This window comes from Moschus berezovskii, chromosome 3 (genome assembly GCF_049115385.1).
Source record: "Moschus berezovskii isolate FMDL1 chromosome 3, NW_MosBer_1.0, whole genome shotgun sequence".
In the NCBI taxonomy this organism is placed as follows: Eukaryota; Metazoa; Chordata; class Mammalia; order Artiodactyla; family Moschidae; genus Moschus; species Moschus berezovskii.
Genome location: NC_142462.1, coordinates 108,814,683 through 108,836,097, shown reverse-complemented (window position 1 = coordinate 108,836,097; position 21,415 = coordinate 108,814,683). Strand labels below are relative to the sequence as shown.

General features: G+C 52.1%; 2 protein-coding genes and 1 long non-coding RNA gene across 7 annotated transcripts in view; 2 read left to right on the top strand and 1 right to left on the bottom strand.

The window, feature by feature from the left end:
- Positions 1-113: 113 nt before the first annotated feature.
- Positions 114-5,411, top strand: CYREN (cell cycle regulator of NHEJ). 4 transcript variants are annotated; one of them, XM_088834679.1, is made up of 4 exons: positions 992-1,140; positions 2,491-2,753; positions 3,925-4,000; positions 5,160-5,411. In XM_088834679.1, the coding sequence occupies exons 2-4, from the start codon at positions 2,620-2,622 to the stop codon at positions 5,409-5,411; spliced, it is 462 nt and encodes a 153-aa protein (XP_088690805.1). In that variant the 5' UTR covers positions 992-1,140; positions 2,491-2,619. The 4 variants fall into 4 exon arrangements, with proteins under 4 accessions (XP_088690804.1, XP_088690805.1, XP_088690806.1 ...); XM_088834680.1 differs by lacking the exon at positions 992-1,140 and adding an exon at positions 1,148-1,353; XM_055421306.2 differs by lacking the exon at positions 992-1,140 and having other exon boundaries at positions 2,111-2,753.
- A 632-nt stretch (positions 5,412-6,043) lies between these two features.
- TMEM140 (transmembrane protein 140) lies at positions 6,044-19,896 on the bottom strand. The gene is made up of 2 exons (XM_055421305.2): positions 19,651-19,896; positions 6,044-7,543 (listed from the first exon to the last, which is right to left on the bottom strand). Exon 2 carries the CDS (start codon positions 7,514-7,516, stop codon positions 6,950-6,952), a length of 567 nt encoding a protein of 188 aa, XP_055277280.2. The 5' UTR covers positions 7,517-7,543; positions 19,651-19,896; the 3' UTR covers positions 6,044-6,949.
- Positions 19,896-21,415, top strand: part of LOC129552671 (uncharacterized) — a 64,736-nt gene continuing 63,216 nt past the window's right edge. For both annotated transcript variants that reach the window (XR_008685285.2, XR_016037077.1), the window contains exon 1: positions 19,896-20,021. This is a non-coding gene — a long non-coding RNA (uncharacterized LOC129552671). The remainder of the gene's footprint in view (positions 20,022-21,415) is intronic.

The window sequence follows — 21,415 nt, the reverse complement described above, 5'->3', positions numbered from 1 at the left end:
TTTGGCCACCTGATGAGAACTGACTGATTTGAAAAGACCCTGGTGCTGGGAAAGATGGAAGGCGGGAGGCGAAGGGGATGACAGAGGATGAGATGGTTGGATGGCATCACCGACTCAATGGCCATGAGTTTGAGTCAACTCCAGGAGTTGGTGATGGACAGGGAGGCCTGGCGTGCTTCAGTCCCCGGGGTCACAAAGAGTTGGACACAGCTGAACTACTGAACTGAACCAGCAAGCCTCAAATGGAGCCACATTTGGGAACTGTTAAAAAAAAATACTGTTAAAATTATTCACAACACTTGTTAATGAACAGTAAGGAAACTATTAGAGGTTCTACTAGGTAGGGTTTTGCTGTGGGGAAGAGGTTGAACTCAACTCCCAGTACAAGTGGCTGGGTGTGTGTGTGGGGGGGTAAGTGGATGGATAATTACTAAGAAGAAACAACAGGGTAAAGTAGGCTTCTGGCTATATCGACCTAATAAGATTATTGCTGGGAGCGGCCGGGTAATCAAACATGACTTGAGGGGATGGCCGTGGATGAGAATCAGGTGTGGAGGGTGGGCGGACTCCAGCTAATCCAGTATTAGCAGTATTCTCGGTAAAAATGGACAATGTGGAGATGCACGCGGAAGTCCAAAAGGCAGGGCCTCGTTGAGAAGAGTTCAGATCCTCCACCTGAATTTGGTCAAGGAGAGACTTGGTCAGGACCCGGGTCAGCGGAGGCCGGAGTGCCCCCAACACCTCACTGGGCGAGTCCTGCTCCGACGCCGAGGGCGCAGATCACGCGGCCCGCCGGCAGGGGGCGCGCCGGGTCCCTCACGCCCGCGGGCGGCCGGGAGCCGGAAGCGCGCGGGGAGCGTAGGGGGGCGCGCGGGGAGCGTAGGGGGGCGCGCGGGGAGCGTAGGGGGGCGCGCGGGGAGCGTAGGGGGGCGCGCGGGGAGCGTAGGGGGGCGCGCGGGGAGCGTAGGGGGGCGCGCGGGGAGCGTAGGGGGGCGCGCGGGGAGCGTAGGGGGGCGCGCGGGGCGGGCTGCGGCGAGCGTGGGGCCGCGGCCGGGCCGGCGGGGCTCCGCGCTCCACACCGCCGTCCGGATCCGCCTCCGGGCCCGCCCCGGAAGCCAGCGAGGGGGCGCGGGCCCCGAGGTAGGAAGCCTGGCCGGAGGAGCACCGGGAACGCGGGCGGCTGTGGCGCGCGTGCCCCTCGCCCTCGTCGCTCCCGGGGCGGCGCGGGGTCCCCGAGAGCAGGGAGGCCGAGAACTGCGGGCGCCGGGCGGGTCGCTGCGCCCTCGGGGCCGCCCCAGGCCCTCACCCACCCCCCGGCCGGCGGGGCCCAGGGCCAGGGCCTGGAGGGCCCAGGTGCGAGTCCTGACCGGCCGTTTCAAACTTTTTTTGTGACTTTGTGCCAATTGCTAAATGTCAGTTCTTCGTCTGTAAAATGGGCTTGAGAATATCCATCTCACGGTCAAATCAGTATATGTACCGAGCACCGCAGCTGTGCTGGTCCGGGGCGGTTAGCGGTGCTCCTTAGATGTGGCAAAGATTGAGGGCGGGAGGAGAAGGGGCCACAGAGGATGAGATGGTTGGATGGCATCACAGACTCAATGGACCTGAGTTTGAGCCAACTCCGTGAGTTGGTGATGGACAGGGAAGCCTGGCTGCTGTAGACCCTGGGGTCAGGAAGAGTCGGACCACACCGAGCGACTGAACAACATTAGATGTGGGAATGACTATTTCCACCTCTTGAATTTTCACAGAACGCGCGCGCTGAGCTGTTTTCAGGGTTAAGTGCTCAGTGGAGGGTAGAGATCTGCACCCTTTGAGTCACAGGGTCCAGGGCTGAGTTTCAGGAGGAGGGGCAGGGCGGGAATCCAGTGGGGGTGGGTGGGGAGAGGCCAGGTTAGATGAGAATCGCCCCCGACCCCCAAAGCCCTGGCGTCTGGATTCTGCACATTCAGGCAGAGTGATATCTCACCCCCGACTGCTGCTGAAATCTGACTGGTCAGAAGTATCTTTGGATTTAAGGGAGTGGGTGTTGGCCAGTGAACCCTCACTGTGAATCAGAATGGCCTTGGGGTTTCTTATAACCACTCCCAGATAGAGGGAAGGAGAAATCTGTGATGGGGAGGAGGGGAGGGAGAGAGCATTGAGACATGTTTTAAGGGTAGGATAGTCTGGGCACCCTGGGGACAGTGAGCATCTTGGGTGGAGAGGAGGAGGGGCACCTCCCTTGCTCCTGTGTTGAGGGGCTCAGTGCATAGGCTCCTAGGAGCATGGGGCCCCACTGCTGGTGGGGGCCCTGGGCCCGGAGTGGAGTGCTGCTCTTCCCTGACCCCTATCACCTGTCCACTCCCCACCTCCCTCTTCATGCCCTGAGAATGATCCTTCTGAGTCTCCTTGGCCCTGCTCACCTCTGGCCTGCCCTAACCAGTCACTGTGGCTGATGCCTGGGAATATTCTTATTTATTAGAATTCACTGGACTTTGTTCTCTGTAGGAGTCAAAGCTGGACTCCTGTTGATGACAAACAGACCTACAGTTCCTGGTGTGTGATGAGAGAGTGGGATTTGCTGTCCTGAAGTCACTAAGCTTGGAGCCTGGTTCCTCTTCATGAGAGACTAAAGAGATGGAAGCCTTAAAGTCTGAGAATAAAAAGAGGGTGCTGCCCGCATGGATGACAGCCCAGGTGGCTGAAAAGAGGGCGGCGCGGGTGAAAATCCCGAAGAGGAGACCAGCCACAGTGCCAGCGGCTGCAGCCAGGTGGGGCAGCTTCTGTCCTCCTGGGGGATTAGGACGGGGGAGGGATTGAAGGCCTCACAGTTGCTGGGGCCCAGTTGTCCAGTGTTGCTGGAACTTTGAGGGGGGGTGTGTCAGTCCACAGTCATCTCATCCGCTCTCAGGGCGTGCGCAGGCTGCAGGTGGCTGTGCCCTGCCAGGCTGGCACTGGCTTCTGCCTCTGTCAGTGAATCTCTACCCTCAGGCCCTCATGGGTCAGCTCCCAGATAGCGGCTCCAGCTCCTGAGTTAAACACACATCAGCCAAGCTCTCAGACACCAATTGTCCAGATTGTCAGTATCTTCATTTGCCGCAGAAATTGTGACCATCCAGTGAAGGGGTAGGTGGACCAGGTGATCCCATCTTCCTGCAGCTATATCTTTAGGGACAGGCAGACAAGCTGCAGGTTGCCGGGCTGGCCAGAAATCTGAAACTGGGGGGCAGGGCGGGGGGGAGTTTGGTTGAATGGTGATATTGGTGGGGGGTCTCCAGGCTGCCAGGGAGTGGGTACCCCTGTCTTCTCCTGGCCATAGTTTCAGGCGCTCACTGTCCCTCTCTGACTCTTCCCTTTCTAAGTTTTCTTCATTGACCAGCCGTGCTTTCTGATCTTTGCTGTGCTGTGGTTAGTCACTCAGTCGTGTCCAACTCATTGCGACCCTGTGGACTGTAGCCAGGCTCCTCTATCCATGGGGATTCTCCAGGCAGGAATACTGGAGTGGGTTACCGTGCCTTCCTCCAGGGGATCTTCCTGACCCAGAGATTGAACCCAGGTCTCCTGTATTGTGAGGGGTTTCTTTACCACTGAGCCACCAGGGAGAGCCCTCCTTTATTGTATTCACGCATGGGGCTGGGGGGTGGCATTCAGACATGTCTTGGCCTGTTTGACCTTCTTGCAACGTGAGCGTGCACGCACGTGTGTGTCTCTCTCAGGAGCCAGCCGTCTCGCCCTATTTCTTAGCGGAGTTGATGGACGGTGGGAAATCCCACGGTTGCCCCAAGAACCCCTGTGCCAGTCACTGGTTCCAAGGATGCAGAAGCCACGGCAGTGCCCTGGGGAAGCTACTGCTCCCAGCCCAGGCCCCGAGATGCGACTCTGGGTGTCATTCTTTCCTGTCGGTGATTCGTGCTTGTCTCTAACCTCATGCTCTTCTCTCAGATTTCCTGCCATGAGGACTGTGTACTGCATGAATGAAGCCGAAATCGTCGACGTTGCTCTGGGGATCCTCACTGAGGTAAAGTCAGCTGTGTCTTTTCTTATTTAAATTTTATTTATGTATATATCTTGGCCGTGCTCGGTCTTTTTCTCTAGTCCCGGGGATCGGGGGCTACTCTCTGGTTGCAGTGAGAGAGTTTCTTATTGCTGTGGTTTCTCTTGTGGAGCTTGGGCTCTAGGGCACATGGGCTTCTGTAGTTGGCAGAGCTCAGGAGTTGTGGTTCCTGGGCCCCGTGATTGTAGCGTGTGGGCCCTGGATCGTGCAGCCTTCAGTAGTCGTGGCACAGGGACTGAGTTGCCCCGAGGCTTGTGGGGTCTTCCCAGACCAGGGATTGAACCCATATCTCCTGCTTTGGCAGGTGGACTTCTCACCACTGACCCACCAGGGAAGCCCAGCTGTGTCTTTTCTGATGACCGGAGACTCCTGGCGGGCAGAAACTAGACCCGGCCCTGGTTCATGCTAATAAAAGAGGCGTCCTGCCTGTTGGCAGCCGAGAGCCCGCTCTAGGGGAGGAGTGCAGCCGCCAGGCCCTTGGGGCTGGAGACCTGGGAGGCCGTGGCCATGTGAGGGAGGGTGGCCCTCCCTGTCCGGGTGACTCTGTGCTGGTGGCAGGTGGAGGGGACAGGAGTCGTGAACTGCTCATGTTCTCTGAGGGTCTCCATCGGACGAGGTGACTTCTGAGCACCATCCTTAGCACCTCGCCCCTGAAGCCCTGGCTTCCAGAAGCGGCTAACGGTTGTCCCACCTTCGAGTGGTGCAGTCCCTGAGAGTTGCTCAGGGCCTTTTATGTATTCCCTGTCTTATTTAATGCTTGCAGTAACCTGCTGGTTGACACTATTGCTAGTCCCAGTGAGTGAGGCCCACACTCAGGGTTCGCGTCCTGCGCTCCTTCCATTCCGTCAGCCTGCCCTTCCATGTCCATTGGGTTCACTTGTCTTCCCTGCGCCGCGGTTCCTCATGCCCCTGCCCGCCGCCTGCCCTGCTGGTCCTGATTTCTGCAGCGCCCAAGAAGCAGGGCAGGGAGGGGCAGAGTCGGGGACGAGGGTGGGGGGCATCTGTGATTTGGGAGCTGGGCCCGGCCCCCAGCGCAGGCTTTACGGATGCTGCCGGGTACACTCTGTGTGCTTACACATGAGGGAAGTAAAACCCATCTGTTTTGCCTGCCGTTTCTTCTCAGGAGGACCGAAAACAGGAAAAGCCGTTGGAGCCGCCACCTCTGGCAGGCGCTGATAAGCCAGAGCGCTCCCCAGCCAGCCCAGCGCCACCGTCCCCAAGTTCCCCCTGGATCCAAAGCGAGGACAATGAGGAAGACGGCCATGGGGCAGACGGCCCAGCTCCAGGGCCTGCGGGTTCTGACGCGGCCTGCAGCGGAAGCCTCAGGGAAGACCAGGACGAGCTCAGATATGTCAGGGAGATCTTTTTCAGCTAAGGGTCACACTTCCAGGACTTTCTGCTCAGAGCGGCTGAAGGAAGCTGGGTTTCCCCTCTCAGCCTGAATGCCGCCCTCAGACTGTGACAACTTCTGCTCCCAGTATCAAGCTTCCCTGGGCTGGGTGGGTTCACCGGGGGAGGTGAAGAATCAAAATGAGCTCCCCCTAGAATTCCTGCTCTTTGCTCAGGGGCCTAGGAGCTCGACACTGTCTTATTCAGGTACCTGATTCCAGGGAAATGAGATCATGGGGGTCAAACTTACTGGAACTGGAGAGTCAACTTAATAATTTTCAAGGAAAAACAAGTATCGCTGCTAAGTACACTGCAATTCCTACGGTTTAGTCACCTTAAGGAAGAAGCCTATTTTTAAAATCACTTCCGTTGCGTGTCAGTCGGTCAGTGAGCCCTTGTTGGTCCAACCCTGAACTAGACACCTTCCCCAGGGCTGGGCTCCTGCTGAGAGCCTGCGGTTCCATATACAGATTGGTAGGCCTCCCGACCAACCAGACAGCCCTCCTCTGCCACCTTCTGGCACCTTTCTAGGCCTTGGCTTTGGTCCCTGGGCAGTTAGAAAGTGAGAGTGGGATAGGAGCCCCAAAGAGACACTGAGGACAAGACATCACACTGGAGTCCATGTTTCTGCCTCTATTCAGTGTGGCTTTGCACAGGTGTGGGATGAGGCGGTCACGTGCTGTACAGGTTGTCAGTGTAACAGATGCTGAAGAATACACAGTCCCCCGTGCGTGAGTGGTGCTTGCATCCTTTCTGGTGCAGGGTGGCGGGGGGCAGGGAGGGATGCGGCATTTACATGGACGTGGGCTGACTCAGTCCTGTTCATCTTCCTCTCCTGACCAGGGATCTGGCGTATTGGGCTCCTGAACGCCCAGATCGCGTTCTGGGAGTGGTCTGCTCATCCATAGTGCTTAGACCCTTGTTCTGTCTGTCTTTCGGTCCAGGAGCCTTTTCAGGGGAACATTCAAAACCGCCAGACTGTTCTCTGTGTCTTTCTGTTCTGTGAGTCCCTCTGATCACTCCTTGGCCTTTGGGAGCATTGTCTCAAATGGAGATGGGGAGCTGGCTAGGCTGGGTTCCTGGGGACACCAAGGCGTTCCTTCATAAACCATCAGCGGGTTCCCATCTGGCATTTGGCAGCTTGTCCTGGAAATCTGGCCCCAGTGACAGGAAGCCTTATCTCCCCATTGTTCTGAGGATCAAGTCAGAATGGCTTGCTCAGGTCAGTTAACTAAAGCAGGAATTCTTGCAACAATGAGCTATGTGGTTCTCGGGTGTTCTTAGAAGTCCCAAAGGGCAGACCACCCTATCCTAAGAAGCCGAAGGGGCCCTGGCTGCCCTCGCTGCGTCTTGTCTTCCTTGACATTGGGCACCCACCCACTCCGCGGTGGGTCCAGTCTGCTCCAGCTGGAGCTCCGCACTGGCTGTGAAGCAGGGTAGCCGAGAAGACACACCGGCCTGTGCATTCTCTGGCAGTCTTCTCTGAGCACAGTTCAAAATGAACCCTAGTGATCACGTAAGCCTTTAGACGGAACTAGCAGCTCCCCAGCTCCTGTCCTTTGCCCTCTGAGGGAACACAGCTGTGGCCACAAGCAAGAGGATGAGCAAGGTCTGGGCAGCGCCCAGAGCTAGAGACCCAGGTCCCAGGAGGGAGAGCTGGAGCCACTTCCAGGTGTAGGTGAGGAAGAGGCCCAGACCGCTGGCCAGCAGCACAGAGGATGTGGCCAGGAAGCCCACGGCCAGCTGCCACTCCCCCTCGTTGTTATTGCACCAGGCCAGGAGGAGAGGCAGGGGGACGAAGAGGGTGAGGACCAGGGCCCCGTACACACCGAGCCTGGCCAGGGCCAGGCCCGCTCGAGGCACGCCCAGGGCCTCCAGTTCGGGGAACTGGTAGCACTGCAGGGCGCCGGTGCCCTCGTGCCAGAGACAGAAGTTGTAGAAGCCAACCCTGAGGTTGGGCAGGTCCACAAGGTTGCCGGCCTTCCAGAGGAGAGCAAAGAAGAGCAGGCAGATGACCGTGATCGTGAGGGTCATTGTGCCGAGGAACAGCAGCTGGCTCCGCCGCTTTGATTTCAGGACAGTCATCTTCATGCCCTTCGCAGGGCGCCTCCTGGGTCCCTGTAGGGGAGGTCACACCGTGAATGTCCAGCTCGCCCTGCCTCCCTCCCTGTTTCTTCTCAAGCTCCTGTTCTGGAATTCCACAGAAACATGGACCTACTTCCTTCAAGACAAAACCAAACCCAGCCCCGGCCACGGCTGCGCATCTTGGTGGGCAATGCAGGGAGTGGTGGCCAGTGGTGGCCCCGGGGACTTCCCTGGCGATCAGCTTCTGGAAGCTCCCTTGAGAGGCACAGCCCCTCTGCTTTCCCCATGCTGGCTGGAGGTCTGCCTGACCACCCCACACTCGTCCTGCACGTGGACAGACGGAGGAAAGCGTGCGAGGGGACAGGATGTGGATGGGCTGTAGGGAGGATAGCGTCCGCCCGCGCAGGCTGCTGCTGCGGGTTACTGTGGACGGGCAGCTCCTCAGCTGCAGAGATTTACCTACTTGGTTTTGGAGGCCGGCAAGCCCCAAATCAAGGTGCCGGCTGTTTTGGGGTGTAGTAGGGGCCCGATTCCTGGTTCCCAGACGGTCCACCTTTTGCTGTGTCCTCGTGGGGTGGAAGGGACAAGGGAGCTCTCAGGGGCCTCTTTTTTTAAGGGCACTGATCCTATTCAAGAGGGGATAGTGTGAATCCCTGCTCTAGCCCTCATCACCTCCCAAAGGCCCCACTTCCAAATGCTGGGGGTTAGGCTTCAGTGAACAAATCTGGAGGGACACAGTCGTTCAGTCTGCAGTAGGCGGCTGATGAGAATAAGGATTTATCAGCAACTCCTTTGGCAGAGAAAGAAAGATGTATCAAATATTAAAATGATGTGTTTAGTCCATGTTATTAGACTGGTAGGGTGAGAAGTTTTAACCAGTCCAGCCCATAGCATGGGAAAAATTGCCAATAGGAACATAGTTTGCACAGGTTTGCATATTAACAGATGTTTGTAAAAGCCTGTGTCTAAATTTTTGATGGATGTAGGAATTTCGGAGTGTCGGATGGACTTCCAGGGCTGGAATCCAGATTTATACCATTGTGCAGTGGGAAATAAGATTCCACTTGCCTCGGTGGTCCAGGAACCAGTAGGCTGGGAGTTGGGTTGCCTGTGTATAAATGCTCTGTCTTACTTCTCTTATTTCAAGCCTGTTCCACTTGGGCTTGAAAAAAAGGTTATTATGAAGCTTAGTGCAAAAAGATTCCTGGGGCTTCTCAGGAGATTGTACAGCCGCCTCACACAGTAGCTCCCCAGACACCCAGAGCCTTTGTTTTTGACTTCCTCTCCTCTCTGGACTGACCTTTTGGAGGTTTTCAATAGAGAAGGAAACAAAATAAAGCTGAGAGGCCCGTGAGCAGACGTGTGGGTGGCAGCCCTGGTTTCCTTCCTTTCAGCCCTTCAGGCAGATAGAGTTCAGTCCCAGCTCCAGGTCTGGGGCGACTGAGAACTTGAACTTGGGTTCTCCAGGCAGGCCCTGCTCCCTTGGGTCTTCTCTCCCTCGCTTTGCCCCTGCCCACTGTCCCCTTCCTGACCGCCCACCCCGTCAGCTGCTGCCGCTCCTCAGTTCAGCCCAGTCCAGTCGCTCAGTCGTGTCCGACTCTGCAACCCAGTGGACTGCAGCGCGCCAGGCCTCCGCTTCCGTCACCAGCTCCCTGCTTTCTGCCTCCCTGGGTCCTGCTGATTTCTCAACAACTTTCTCAGACTGCTTCAGCCCACACTCTGATGTAGCTGAAGGCCAGGATGTGTGTTCCCCGCTGCTGTGATCTTTCTGGGGATCAGTCTGTCTACTTTATCCCCAGAATGGTGCCTGACACACAGTAGAAACTTTTTTTTTTCCTTGAATGAGTGAAAATAGCATCCTTTAGGTACCGCACGCACTGACCTGACGTTCATCTAAGGAGACGGCAGAGCTTCGTGAGGTGAGGGGCTGTGCCGAGTCTGCCCCGTGCTCAGTGCCGGGCTGTGGACAGAGAGCTCGGGGGCTCGGCCGAGCTTCTTTTTTCTAAATGCGTCCCAGTGAGAGGATATGGTTATTTGGTGGGAAAACCCTAGGGCACCCTTCTCTGCCTTCCTAAGAGCCTACCCAGATTTTTTGTTTGGTTTTGGCCTTTAACAGTCCTTGTAATCTTGTTCTCAGCACAGTGAGCTCTTAATTCCCTTTAATGATAAGCCTGTGCTTCCCTCAGTGGGCGGAAGGGAGACTGCTGAGTCACAGTTGCTATTTTTAAGTGAAGTCTTTTCCTGTTTTTAATAAAATAACGCATGTTGTTTGTAGAAAAATCAGGAAAATGTGAAAGTACGGAGACAAAACTAAAAATTGTTGGTAACTTCAAGGTTGTAGAAATAACCACCCAGCGACACATTTCCTTCTGGAACGGTTTTATATAGTTGGGATTGCATAAATGTGTGTGTTTGTATCCTTTGAAAACATCACTATAGCATGAATATTTCCAGTTGTCACTAGAAATGTTTCCTAAACAATATTTTTAATGGCCGGGTTAGCTGTATGGTTTATATATTCTGTTTTATGGCATTGTTTTGGTGTACGGTTTATATATTCTGTTTTACGACACTGTTCTGCAGTGCTGTAAGCAATGCCGTGGTGACTGCGTCTGTGAATCAGTGTATTCCTCCACCAGAAGTTTGAGAGTGCTTGTCTCATCATCTCCTCTCTTGAATTTTCTCATCTTTTCATCTTTGATGATGAAAAATGACACAGCATTGCTACTGTTGAGTAAGGTTTAACGTTTTTCGAGTGTTTGTTGACTCTGGTTGTTATTTTTTTTGGGGGGAGCGTGGAATCCTGTCAGTTCCTTTTTTTTTTCCATCAATTTTAGTTTTGGTTTTTGTTTGTCAGTGTACATGAGCTCTTTATAAATAAAGGCTGCTAGCATTTTGCTATCATAACGGTCATCATAAAGCATAACCCTTTTGTGGCAGTGGGGCCCCTGAACCAAGACACAAATCTGGACTCAGTAACAGTGTGTGGCTTCACATTTGTCACCAGAAGGAAAATAGTCTCAGAATATTCATCTGAAGCACTTCATTTTTTTTTTTTTTAGTTTAAGCACCTCTGAAGTTTTCACATCAATAAGATGATGGTTGGAAGAGGCACAGACATAGGGTCCCGGTCTTCTAAATTATGTTTTTGCCACTTTTGTGTTAAAAGAGCGAAATCTTCCTGAGGTCATGTCTGAAGGAGGATTAGAGCCCCGGCAGGTTGTTATCCTGCCAGTCCTCCTGGCAGCCCACGCCCTGAGTACAGGACACCTGGCAGCAGAGAACGGTGCCCGGGAAGCTTTTCCCAGCATGGGTTCTGGCCTTTCCCCTGACTGTAAGGAACACTTGAGAAGCGCTGACTGAGCAGGGAGGCTGGCTCTCGCCGCCGGCACTGGTTTGTTTACTTCAGATGGCCGGAGGCCCAGCGCTTGCTCACTCTAGTTGCAGAGTCAGAATGAACTTTCCAAACTGCCCATCGACCTTCTGTTACAGAGGAGGTCTGTATCTCCAATCTCCAGCTCCCAGATACTTCTTTCTTATATGCTGGGATATCTGCCAGGTTAATCATTATGTGCCTTGTATACAAATACTGATCATGCACTTATTTATAACTTCTGATTTGTCACCGGGGTTTCCCTGGTGGCTCAGTGGTAAAGAACCCGCTTGCCAAATAAGGATCCTTGGGTCGGGAAGATCCCCTGGAGGAGGAAACGGCAACCCACTTTAGTATTCTTGCCTGGAAAATTCCATGGACCGAGTAGCCTGGTGGGTTGGCAAAGAGTGACTTAGGCACTAAAAACAATTTGTCACTGCTCTAATCATGGTTTCACATATTCCATTTCCATCTGTCTCAACATGTGAGATGCCCACACAACTCCCTGTCTACACTGACTTAGCAAAAATACCCTCCCACCCCTGCATGTCATTCTGTTGTTTTCAATTCATTCTTCCTGCCTGAAGGTCTAATGATATTCAGTAACAAGACTTTATATGTACAGTTGGGCCTTATTAAGTTTCTCACCATTTGCCCAAGTTCACCACCTGTATGTCTGTCCCAGGTGACGCATCCTACGGGCCCCTGCACTGTCCCTCACATCAGAGGCCACCAGCGGGAAATTCCCCTTCATCCATGAAGTGTTTAATAAGCCCTGCTAGGTGCCCATGGGAGAGGCAGGCAAGTGTCTCCAAGTGTGCCCTTCAGTCCCAGCTCCCTCCCAGAGGGTGGGGACGAGACTCTGGAACGCCTGAATTCCTGGGCCGGGGAAGAACACAGTGTGCTGTGCCCAGCAGGTGTGTTGTGTCCTGGAGCTTGTTACCCGGAGGGACTCTGGATGCCGCGGGTGTCCACTTTCCCAGGATGATATTTGCAGTAGTGTGGCCTTCCTCCTGCTTCCTCGGGAACAGGGCTCCCCAGGGCTGTTAGTGCCCCTGTCGTCCCTGGACGCCTTCTCCCCTTGTTCCTGCTCTCCACCCCCTCCCTCAGCTCCTGCCACGGTGGCTTTCTTGAGCATCCTCTGAAGCCTTCAGACAGGCTCGGGCCTCTGTGCTGGCATTCCCCCGCCTGGAGTGTTCTTCCGTTATCACATGTCTGCTGCCTCCCTTGAGGTCTCTGCTCAGAGATCCTGTTCTCAGTGATGCTGTCCCTGGCTGGCATCTTGAAACTGACGGCTCCTCCACGGCACCCAGCTCTCTTTCTGCCCCTCTCCTGCTCTCCCTGGGTAGCATTTCCCACCATCTTAAAATCCTACTTTGTTTTGGCTTCTCCCTACAGCCCTCAATAGAATGTAAACCTCTTGAGGCCGTCTGTCTCTATCAAAATCTGTCTTTAACTGTATACCCCCAACACTCCTGGCACGTCTGTGAATATCCACCAAACAACCTCTGAATGCAGCGTGAAAGTCAGCCATGGCCCACAGAGCCTCCCTCTGTGGTCCCTCTAAGTTTTTTGACCTACTTCTCTGTCCTGGCTCTCTTCCTTCAGGTCCTTCTCTGTTTATTTTTTTCTTCTTCCCATTTCCTAAACGTCAGTTTCCTCAAGCTTATTCCCTCTTTCTCAGACATGTGTGAGCCTGTAGTTTCAGGGGTTGGACAGTGAGGCCACCTGCAAGGACAGACTCCCGTGTGATTGACGGCTGAGGCTGCGGACTAGTTACTGCCATGGCCCTGAGCACTGCCTGGTAAAACCTGCGTGTTATCATTTTGCTGCCATCGGATCCTATGGAGCTTGCAAGTTTTGTGGAACAGAAGCTCGAAAGAAAAACGAGTGGGTCTTTAGGTTGTTATGGCCTACAAATTCGTCTCCCGGGCTTTTTCTTCTCATTAATGACTTAAGAAAGCTGTGGGGGACCATAGAGGGCAGAACTTGCTTCGAGAAGTCTTTGTGATCACTGGAAGGTGTCTGAGAAGGAATCTAGCTTGACTGAGGACTTAATGATTAAATACTAAACTCAGAATCTTTTTGAGTGTTTACTCTGTGCCAGTCCAGGGTTAAGTTCACTGTGGGAACACATTTACTGTTATCACATCCATGTTCCAGAGGGGAAAACGGAGGCTTCCTGAGGCTCAGTAACTTTCCCAGGCGAGGCTGGGGCAGCCTGTCAGGCAGGACTGTGAAATCACTGTAAGAGCCTGAGCTCTGCCTCCCCAGGCTGGGCCTCCGCACACGTCCTCCCCTCTCACGCTCACATCTGTAATGGGCAGACACCCCGGCATTTCCATCTAGCACGGTGGGAAGCTGTGGGGCAGTGCGGCTGAGCATCGGTGTTGAAGCTGTGTGTCCAGGGTTCAGAGCCCCTCTCTGCCATTGACTAGCTATGTGAACGTCTTTCTGCCTAGGTTTCTCATCGGGAAAACAGGTATAATAATAGAACGTGTTTTGTAGATGTTGTGGAAATTAAATGAGGTGATTTACATGCATCCTGGGGAACATTACCTAGTAAGTATTACTTAAATTATCATCATTGTGGAGAGGAAGTTGAGGCTCAGAGAAGTGAGTTCTGGGGGAGACGCTAGGGCTGGCGCTCACGACCAGAGTGTCCCTGGAGGGCCCGGCCTCACTGGTGTCTGGTGCTGATGGCTCCAGGATGGGGTTAGGGACATGGCGATCAAGCATGTGGACCTTAGTGCCAGCTGGGTTCAGGCCCTGGCCTGTCACTCACAGCATATGACCTTGAGCATTTCCCAGGCTTGCCCGCGCCAATATCCCTGCCCTCAGAGCACCCGCTGGCCTGTTCCTGGGGGTTGTTGTGAGACTGAAGGGAGCTAATTTGATCCGTACAAGTGGATTGGTGCCTGCCGTGGTGCTGCCCACGAGGCGGCGGTTCAGGGGAGGCCAGAGAAGAGCCAGGGGAGGCGGAGGGTGGGGCTGCAGCGGAACCGAGAGGCAGTGAAGCCCATGGGAGAGAATGCGAGCAGAAGAAAGTCGGAGAAACAGCCTGGCGGAGGAGAGAGTCGGCTTGCCAGAGGAGGCCCCCGGCCCTGACGGGACCGTGTCTGGCTGCGCACCACTGGGGACCAGTGTGTTCGTGGTTTGGGTGTGGCTCCTGACAGAAGCAAACAAACAGGGAAGAAGAAAGGGAAACGTGTCAATTTCCTCCAGCAGAAATGTGAGCCCAGGTTCTTATTTCTGAAAACGAGGCCACAGAAGTGTTGCCCGAGTGTGTTAAGACGGCAGCAGCACCGGGTTTCAGAGGCCTCGTGGACAGCCGGGCCAACGGTGGCTTTTTATGGAACGCTGTGACGTCTGGGTTTATTTAATTTTTCCATGTAAATAAAGCAGCTCGGCCCGCGGAAACATGACTACACCATGAGACTGCAGCGTGGAGCGCCCGCTGCCCCTCCGCCTCCAGCGAGCTGCGGGGATGGACTGCCTGGGCGGCCCCATTAATATTAACTCGCTTTTGGTCTAGTTAGCCCTGCTGGCGAGCAGACTATCCAGCTGGGAACAAAGGTCAAAAAAAAAATTTTGGTGTTGGGGGGTGGGAATCCTTAAAAATGAGGAAGTGCTTGCATCTTGGGACCCATTCTCCTTTGGTTTTTATTGGGAGGACTTCACAGTGCAGTTTCCTGGGGGCTAAGATTCACAGGACCCAGGAACTTCCCTGGTGGTCCAGTGGTTAAGACTCCGGGGCGCAGGTTCAATCCCTGGTTGGGCACTAAGACCCACAGGGACGAAAACATAAAACAGAAGCAATATTGTAACAAATTCAATAAAGACTAAAAATGGTCACATCAGGAAAAAAAAATCTTAAAAGAGTCACAGAATCTAAAGCAGAGTTTGAAGACAGATAACAGTACTAGAAACCAGTGACTGCCTTTGGCTGTCACTCTTTTTTAAAACTTTTGGGCCAAACCCTGTGGCCTGCGGGACTCCTTAGGTTCCTGACCAGGGATCAAATCCACGCCGCCTGCATTGGCAGCCGGAGTCTTAACCGCTGGGGCGCCAGGGGAGTCCCTTCAGTTGCCCTCTTGATTGTGCCGCTCCCGTCCTCTCTGTCTCCTGCCCTCTCTCGGAGTCACTGTCCCCGCCTCGTACTGACCAGGCCAGGGTTTCATCCTGTGACCCCCGGGGTCACAAACGTGGGATGGTCCCCTGAGTCACAGGCCCTGGGCAGTCAGCGACACGCAGGGCGGAGCAGGGGCCTGCCTTCCTGGAGCTTGCACTCTGGCTGGGGCACCAAACACCAAGCACATGTTTTTACAAAGATAATTATAATTTTTGAAGCGATTTGGGAAAGCAGATAAACAGGATGACGTGAAAGAGAAAGCCTGGCAGCAGGAAGTGATGAGCCTCCAGTGGAGGGTCAGGGGAGGGCCTGCATGAGAAGTGGGCGCTTGATCTGAGGCCTGAGGGGTTGAAGCAGCCAGAGGAGGAGTCTTCCAGAAGGAGGGGCAGTGGTTAGAGATGCTGTGTTGGGAGAGGAACAGACTGGGGGCGGGGTGGCAGCCCACCGACAAGGGGACAAGACGAGGCTGGACGGGTGAGCGCACCCGGGCCCCTGAGGCCCCAGAGGCCAGGGTGAGAGGCTGTGGATTGTGTCCTCACCAGGCACTGCTTCATCACCTCAAGCCCCTGCTCCCCAATCCTGAGCCACGTGCCCCAGGTGGCGGGGCTGGGGGTGTGGAGAGCTCCTGAGCTGGGCTGGGGGCAGTGCTGGGCCTTTCTGGCAGTCCTGCCCGGGAGCCCTGCTCTAAAGCTAGTGATTGCAGTTTGCCCCCAGCAGTCAGAAGGAAAGAGGAGGAGGAGGAGGTGAAGAGTGATAGAACGTCACTAAGCCTTAGTCCTTCAGTTTTGCAAAAGACATGCTGCAAGTCGGCCGGAGGGAGCTAAGTCTTCTAGGACTTGCCCTCCATCCCCACACAGGAGGATACGGATCTCACCTGGAGCTTGTAAAGCACACAAAATGGCTTCATAACTCAAGCAAGATAACTCACAGCCAGTCACAGACCAACTAAGCTGCACATGCTCTGGGGCCTCCCCCTCCGTCCCTCAGAAAGCAGATCTTCCCCTGGTCACTCGTGGAGGGGTGCTAACTGAGGCCTGGTGCTTGCGGGTGGGTGGGATGCCGTCGGCGGGATGCTCGGGAAGGGGCTGACGTTGCGGCTACTGTGTGTTCTCTGCTCTGCCAGGGTCTCGGCTGTCAGACCTCCACCTCCCTCCTGCTGCCAAGTGGGCAGTAGGTCTGTGTCCTCACAGAAGATCTGGGGATCTCCTCCCAAAGCCCACAGGTTCTGGCTGATAAAGTTCATTTGTGTATTGAGGCTCATAAAATGAGGTGGCTCCAGTGGCCTGGCCCAGGTCACAAATCTAAACCCAAGTCAGCCTGCACGAGAAACACCTGTCAACAAAACCTAACATACCCCACTCACATCCCGCCAGCAGCCTTAGCCAGTTCACCTTCCCTGGGAAGCAGGGCCTGCTGGATATGAGGTCAGGGTGTCCTTACAAGTCATATGGCCTCTTCCAGTGCTCTGTGGGACTCTCTCTTGCCCCAGATCCCTAGGAAGGGTGCTCCCCTGCTCGTGAGATGCTGTGCTCCCTTGATCTGTGGCTTGTTTTCCCATGAGTGAAGGAATGAGTCAAGTAGCTACTAAATTGTTTCAGGTTTGTCCTTTTGACAGGGCTGAGAAAACTAAAGTGTGAGTCCAGGGGTACAGAATATAGTGTCTCAGTTTCTATAGAACCTACTATGTGTGACTTTGAGGATTAAACCTCCAAAGATACTTGTTATATATTACTTTACTTGAAGATGCAATTCACTGGAAGAGACCAAAGGTAGACTGATCACTGAGGTCACTGCAGTGCCCAGCTCCCAGGCAGAAGTAACTGAGGGGAAAGTGAAACCAACAGAAGAGGATGGAGAGGCCCTGGATGGACAGCTCAGAGAGCAGACTATCTCAGAAAAGTCACGCCTGTGAATACACTCTCAATGCACCATTAAGAGTGGCATTATAATTCAGTGGAAGGAAGGGCTTTCTTTTAAGCAATGCTGAAGCAATTAGTTAAAACTATTTTAGGGCCTCATCTCACTCCACATACCAAAATAAATTTCACAAGGACCCAGTAGTGAGATGGAAGGAACAAGCAGACAAAAAAGATCTAGAAAAAAGTAGATATTTGATTTATGAATGAAAAAAGAATACTTTCATCTTAGAGGTATATTGAAACTACAAAGGAAAAATGGTATGGATTTAACTGGGAAAATATACATTTCTATACAACAGAAACCCAAAATTAAAAGTCAGTGAGCATGGAAAAATATTTGCAACCAATATGGAATGGTTAATATACCTAATATAAAAAATGTTTATGCCAAAAAGTTAAAAAACATTTAATCCCCATGAAAATGGACGAGGCACATGAAGAGATATTTCACCTGAGAAGGGATGCGAAGTGTTAACTGTAAAAACCTCTTTTTTCCTTATTTGTACCCTCCACCACACGTGCGAGGGTTTCTACCGCACCAGGAATTCTCCGCGACACCTGGATGTCCTGTAGTTCCAATCTGACTCTGTCTACCTGGAGATAGCACCTCCCACAGGCTAAGGGCGCAGTCCCCCAGTCACAAGCCTGTGTCGTCAGCTGTGCTTCTGACCAACCAGCGACAGCTTGAAGGTCCCCATATCCCCCTCCTTGGGTCTGATTAATTTACTAGAGCGGCTCACAGAACTCAGGCAAGCAGTCTACTTGATTAGAGTACCGGTTCAGCTTAAAAGGACACAGCCCAGGACACAGCGGCCACCCAGAAGACGCATGGGGCAGAGGATGGGGTGGGGGGTCGCGGAGCTACCATGCCCTGTCTGGGCCTGTCACCCTCCCGGTGCCTCCATGCATCCACCAGCCCAGAAGCCCTTGAACCCTGTCCTTTAGGGATGTTTTATGGAGGTTTCATTACTCAGGTGTGATGGATGGAGTCATCGGCCTATTGGTGACATACTCTATCTCCACCCACTGTCACCTCCCTGGAGGTTGGGGCTGAAGGTTCCAACCCTTTAAATATGTGGTTGTTTTCCCTGGCAACCAGCCCCTCTCCTTAGGGACTTTCCAAAAGTCGAGTCATTAATATAAACTCAGAGGTGGTTGAAAAGGGTTTGTAATGAATTAAAAAAAATAATGAACCACCTTTACCTCTATTATCACTTAGGAAATGCCAAGGGTTTTAGGAGCTCTGTGCCAGAAATGGGGACAGAGACGGAACATCTGTTTCTTCTTGTAAATCACTCTGTCACATTAACTAACATGAAAAAAAAGTCTATACCTCAAGTAATATAATTCAAGATATGCCGAATAATCTTTGAGTTTCCCTATCAAAACTGCAGATAAAAACACTTGATACCAAGAGTGCAATAAAACTGGCATCTTCATAGAATAATGGTGGATGTGAAAATTCTTACAAACCTTCTGGGAGGCAGTAGAGCAAAAAGCACTAAAAACACCAAAAATCATCATACCCCTTTGGGCAGTTAATTCCCCTTATGAGTCAGGCAGCAATCAGAAATGCCGTCAGTGATTTATATACAAGAATGTTTATCATAGCATTACTTTAGCCAAAAATGAGAAGCAACATTAGAATCAAATTATGACATATCAAGATAATAAAACTCTAGGTAGCCTTTAGAAAAACCAGGTCTGAAATCACACTATACATTGTGACTGCAAGAAAGATACTAAGGAAATGTTCTAAAATGTTGATGTTAGTTCTGGTATCTCTGGACATTATGAGCAAGAGTTCTTTTCTTTTCGCATTAAAAATACTTCCAGAGTCATGGCATTCTATTTATGTAAAAACGAAGTTTAGAAAACAGTGTTAGCGATTAGATAAAGCATGTAGGTTGGCCGGAAAGAGTGTTGAGAAAGGGCAATATGCAAAATCAAAAGGAGACTGTCATAGGCACGGATCCGGGAGTTTGGGAGAGATGAGGTTTAGGAAGAAGATACTGAAAAATGCACTTCAGTTGTCACGAGGGAGGAAGGAAAGACAATCCCAAATGCATATGTGTGTATCTTTTCCCAAGGAGTGTTTGATTTTACAGGTGAAGGAGCTAACTGGAAATTTTAGGGGAAACATCTGCACCAACAGAACTAAAATCCCACCGTGAATTTCCATCAAGTTGTGAAAAGCAATGTAGTCTAATAACACCAGGTCTAAAAATCTCTTAGACCCACTGTCTTCTTTCTGAGTCGAGAGCACAGGTTTTTCTGACAGTCTTAGTCCACAGCGTGTATTTGCAGGAGGACTCGTGGTATTCCTGTTTAGCTGCTGCACGTCTGTGATCTGCCTTTGTTTGGCCGCCTATTTCCACTTCATGCGCCACAGACTATCTGTATAGACTCGGTGCAAAATCCCACTGCCCATCGCTCGCCTCTGCATTTCTCACCAGTCATACTGGCATTACCTGCACCGCTTTAGAGCCCAGAGGCCCACAGGCTGGTGCTGGAGGGAGTAGGGGGAAGGACTGCGGGAGAGCTGAGCTCATGGGGGTGGGTCATCTGTGGGGGTGGGGCGGTGGTCCCCAGACCCTGACTACCGGTTGTTTTCCCGGGTCCGTGGCTAGAATGCAGGGTCTGAGAGGAAAGCCCACTTGTCTTCAGAGCAGCAGGCATTTGGGTGAGCTGTTGGGCACACAAGGCAGGTACTTACCGAAAAGAAGATGCAGAATGCACAAAGCGCTCTTCAAGAGGAGGAGCAGGAAATTAGGTTCGGTGGATTCTTCTCTCTCGCTGGCTTTCTAGTGTCCAGGCTCCAGAATCCAGGCCGGTGGAGAGGGGCCGGCAGATCAATGCAGCCCTGGGCTTATGACTGGCTGGCAGGCACGACGTGCCTAAGTAAACAGCTCTCTGAACTTTGGCACATTTCTGCTGACTGATGACACTGTCCCCTGATTTCACTTTCATTTCTTGCCGGTGACTTGTGACTATTAAGAAAGAAAGAATGTAAACAACATTGCTCTTTTCCAAACCGGGCACTTTACCCACACCTGAGCCAACCAGCCAGCAGACCTAAATAGCCAGGTAAGTGTCTGGATGATAACACACAACAATTCCAGAAAGGAGACTGGTCAAGACACTTTCAAAACTCTTCATGTTTTAAACCAAGATAAACACAACCTAGAATCTTACTTAGAAGGGACCCTCAAGATGGACTGGTCCAGTATCCCAGACCCCTGTCACCTCAGGGAAGCACCTATGCCTCTGTCCTTGCCTTTTCAGAAATCAGCTTTGTAGGATGACTGGGGGTCCCTGGACACAAAACCGTGTTGTCTTAGCGTCCTCACCGGGGTGTTTAGGCCCATGCTACAGCAGCTGGAACATCTCCTTTCAAAATAAGAGCAGAATGGAGCTCTTATTTTTGTAATCATAGGGGCTCCTAGCCAGAGTTTAAAAATTGCTTTCTGTGCTCACATGACCAGCTGGAAATTCCGATTTGGGGTTAAGCTCGGTTAAGTCAGTAGACAGCTACCTAGTAATACTGCTGAATCCTTCAGGGTTCTTCTTTCCCTCCCTGTCCTTCCTGCAAAAGACTTCTTAGAACTGTTGCATTCCCCCCCCCCACCCCCAGCTTTTTTCTTTAAACTCAAACCCTAGAAAGAGGTGATGTGATCTAATGAAAAGAAGAACAGAAACCTTGGGATCAGGGAGCTGTGCTGCAGGTTAGCAAATTATTTAACATCTCTGAGCATCAGTTTCTCATCTATAGAATGGAAACAATACCTACTTTGCATGGCTGTTGTGGAAATTGGAGATTATGCATCAAGGTTCTTAATATAGTACTGGGCACACAGTAATGATAACTTATTATTAAAAGCAGGATTTCTGAATGTCTTCATAGCCTTCATAGTAATGCCTTCAAGGCAGGGACAAAATTAATTCTTTTGTACTAGTATAAACTAGTCATGAAAATTGAACACTGGTGAGTGAAGTGACATAGAAGAGATAGAAGTATACGTTTAAAATTTTTATTTGAAGTTAGAATGCACACAGTTTTTAGAGTCAAGAGTTTGTTAAGCTTGTTATGGAAAGCAGCAGTCCCACATTATCCCCTTCTTCTCCAGGGTAAGCACCTCACCTATTTTACCTGATTCTCTAGGTATTTACGTTTATATTTACGTTCAGTTCTGTATGTAACATGCTTGTCATGGTATGACTTGGTTCTTCAGTTTCAAGCATAATTTTTATACATAGCTTTCTTCCTCCTCACTCCTGTTCCACAAATACAAGTCCTCATTCCCGCTTTCAAATTGGTCATTATTTGTCTAAACTGATACTCAGTGTCTGCAATATTGTAACTATGTAAATCAGTTCAGTTCAGTTCAGTCGCTCAGTCGCTCAGTCGTGTCCGACCCTTTACAACCCCATGAATCACAGCACACCAGGCCTCCCTGTCCATCACCAACTCCTGGAGTTCA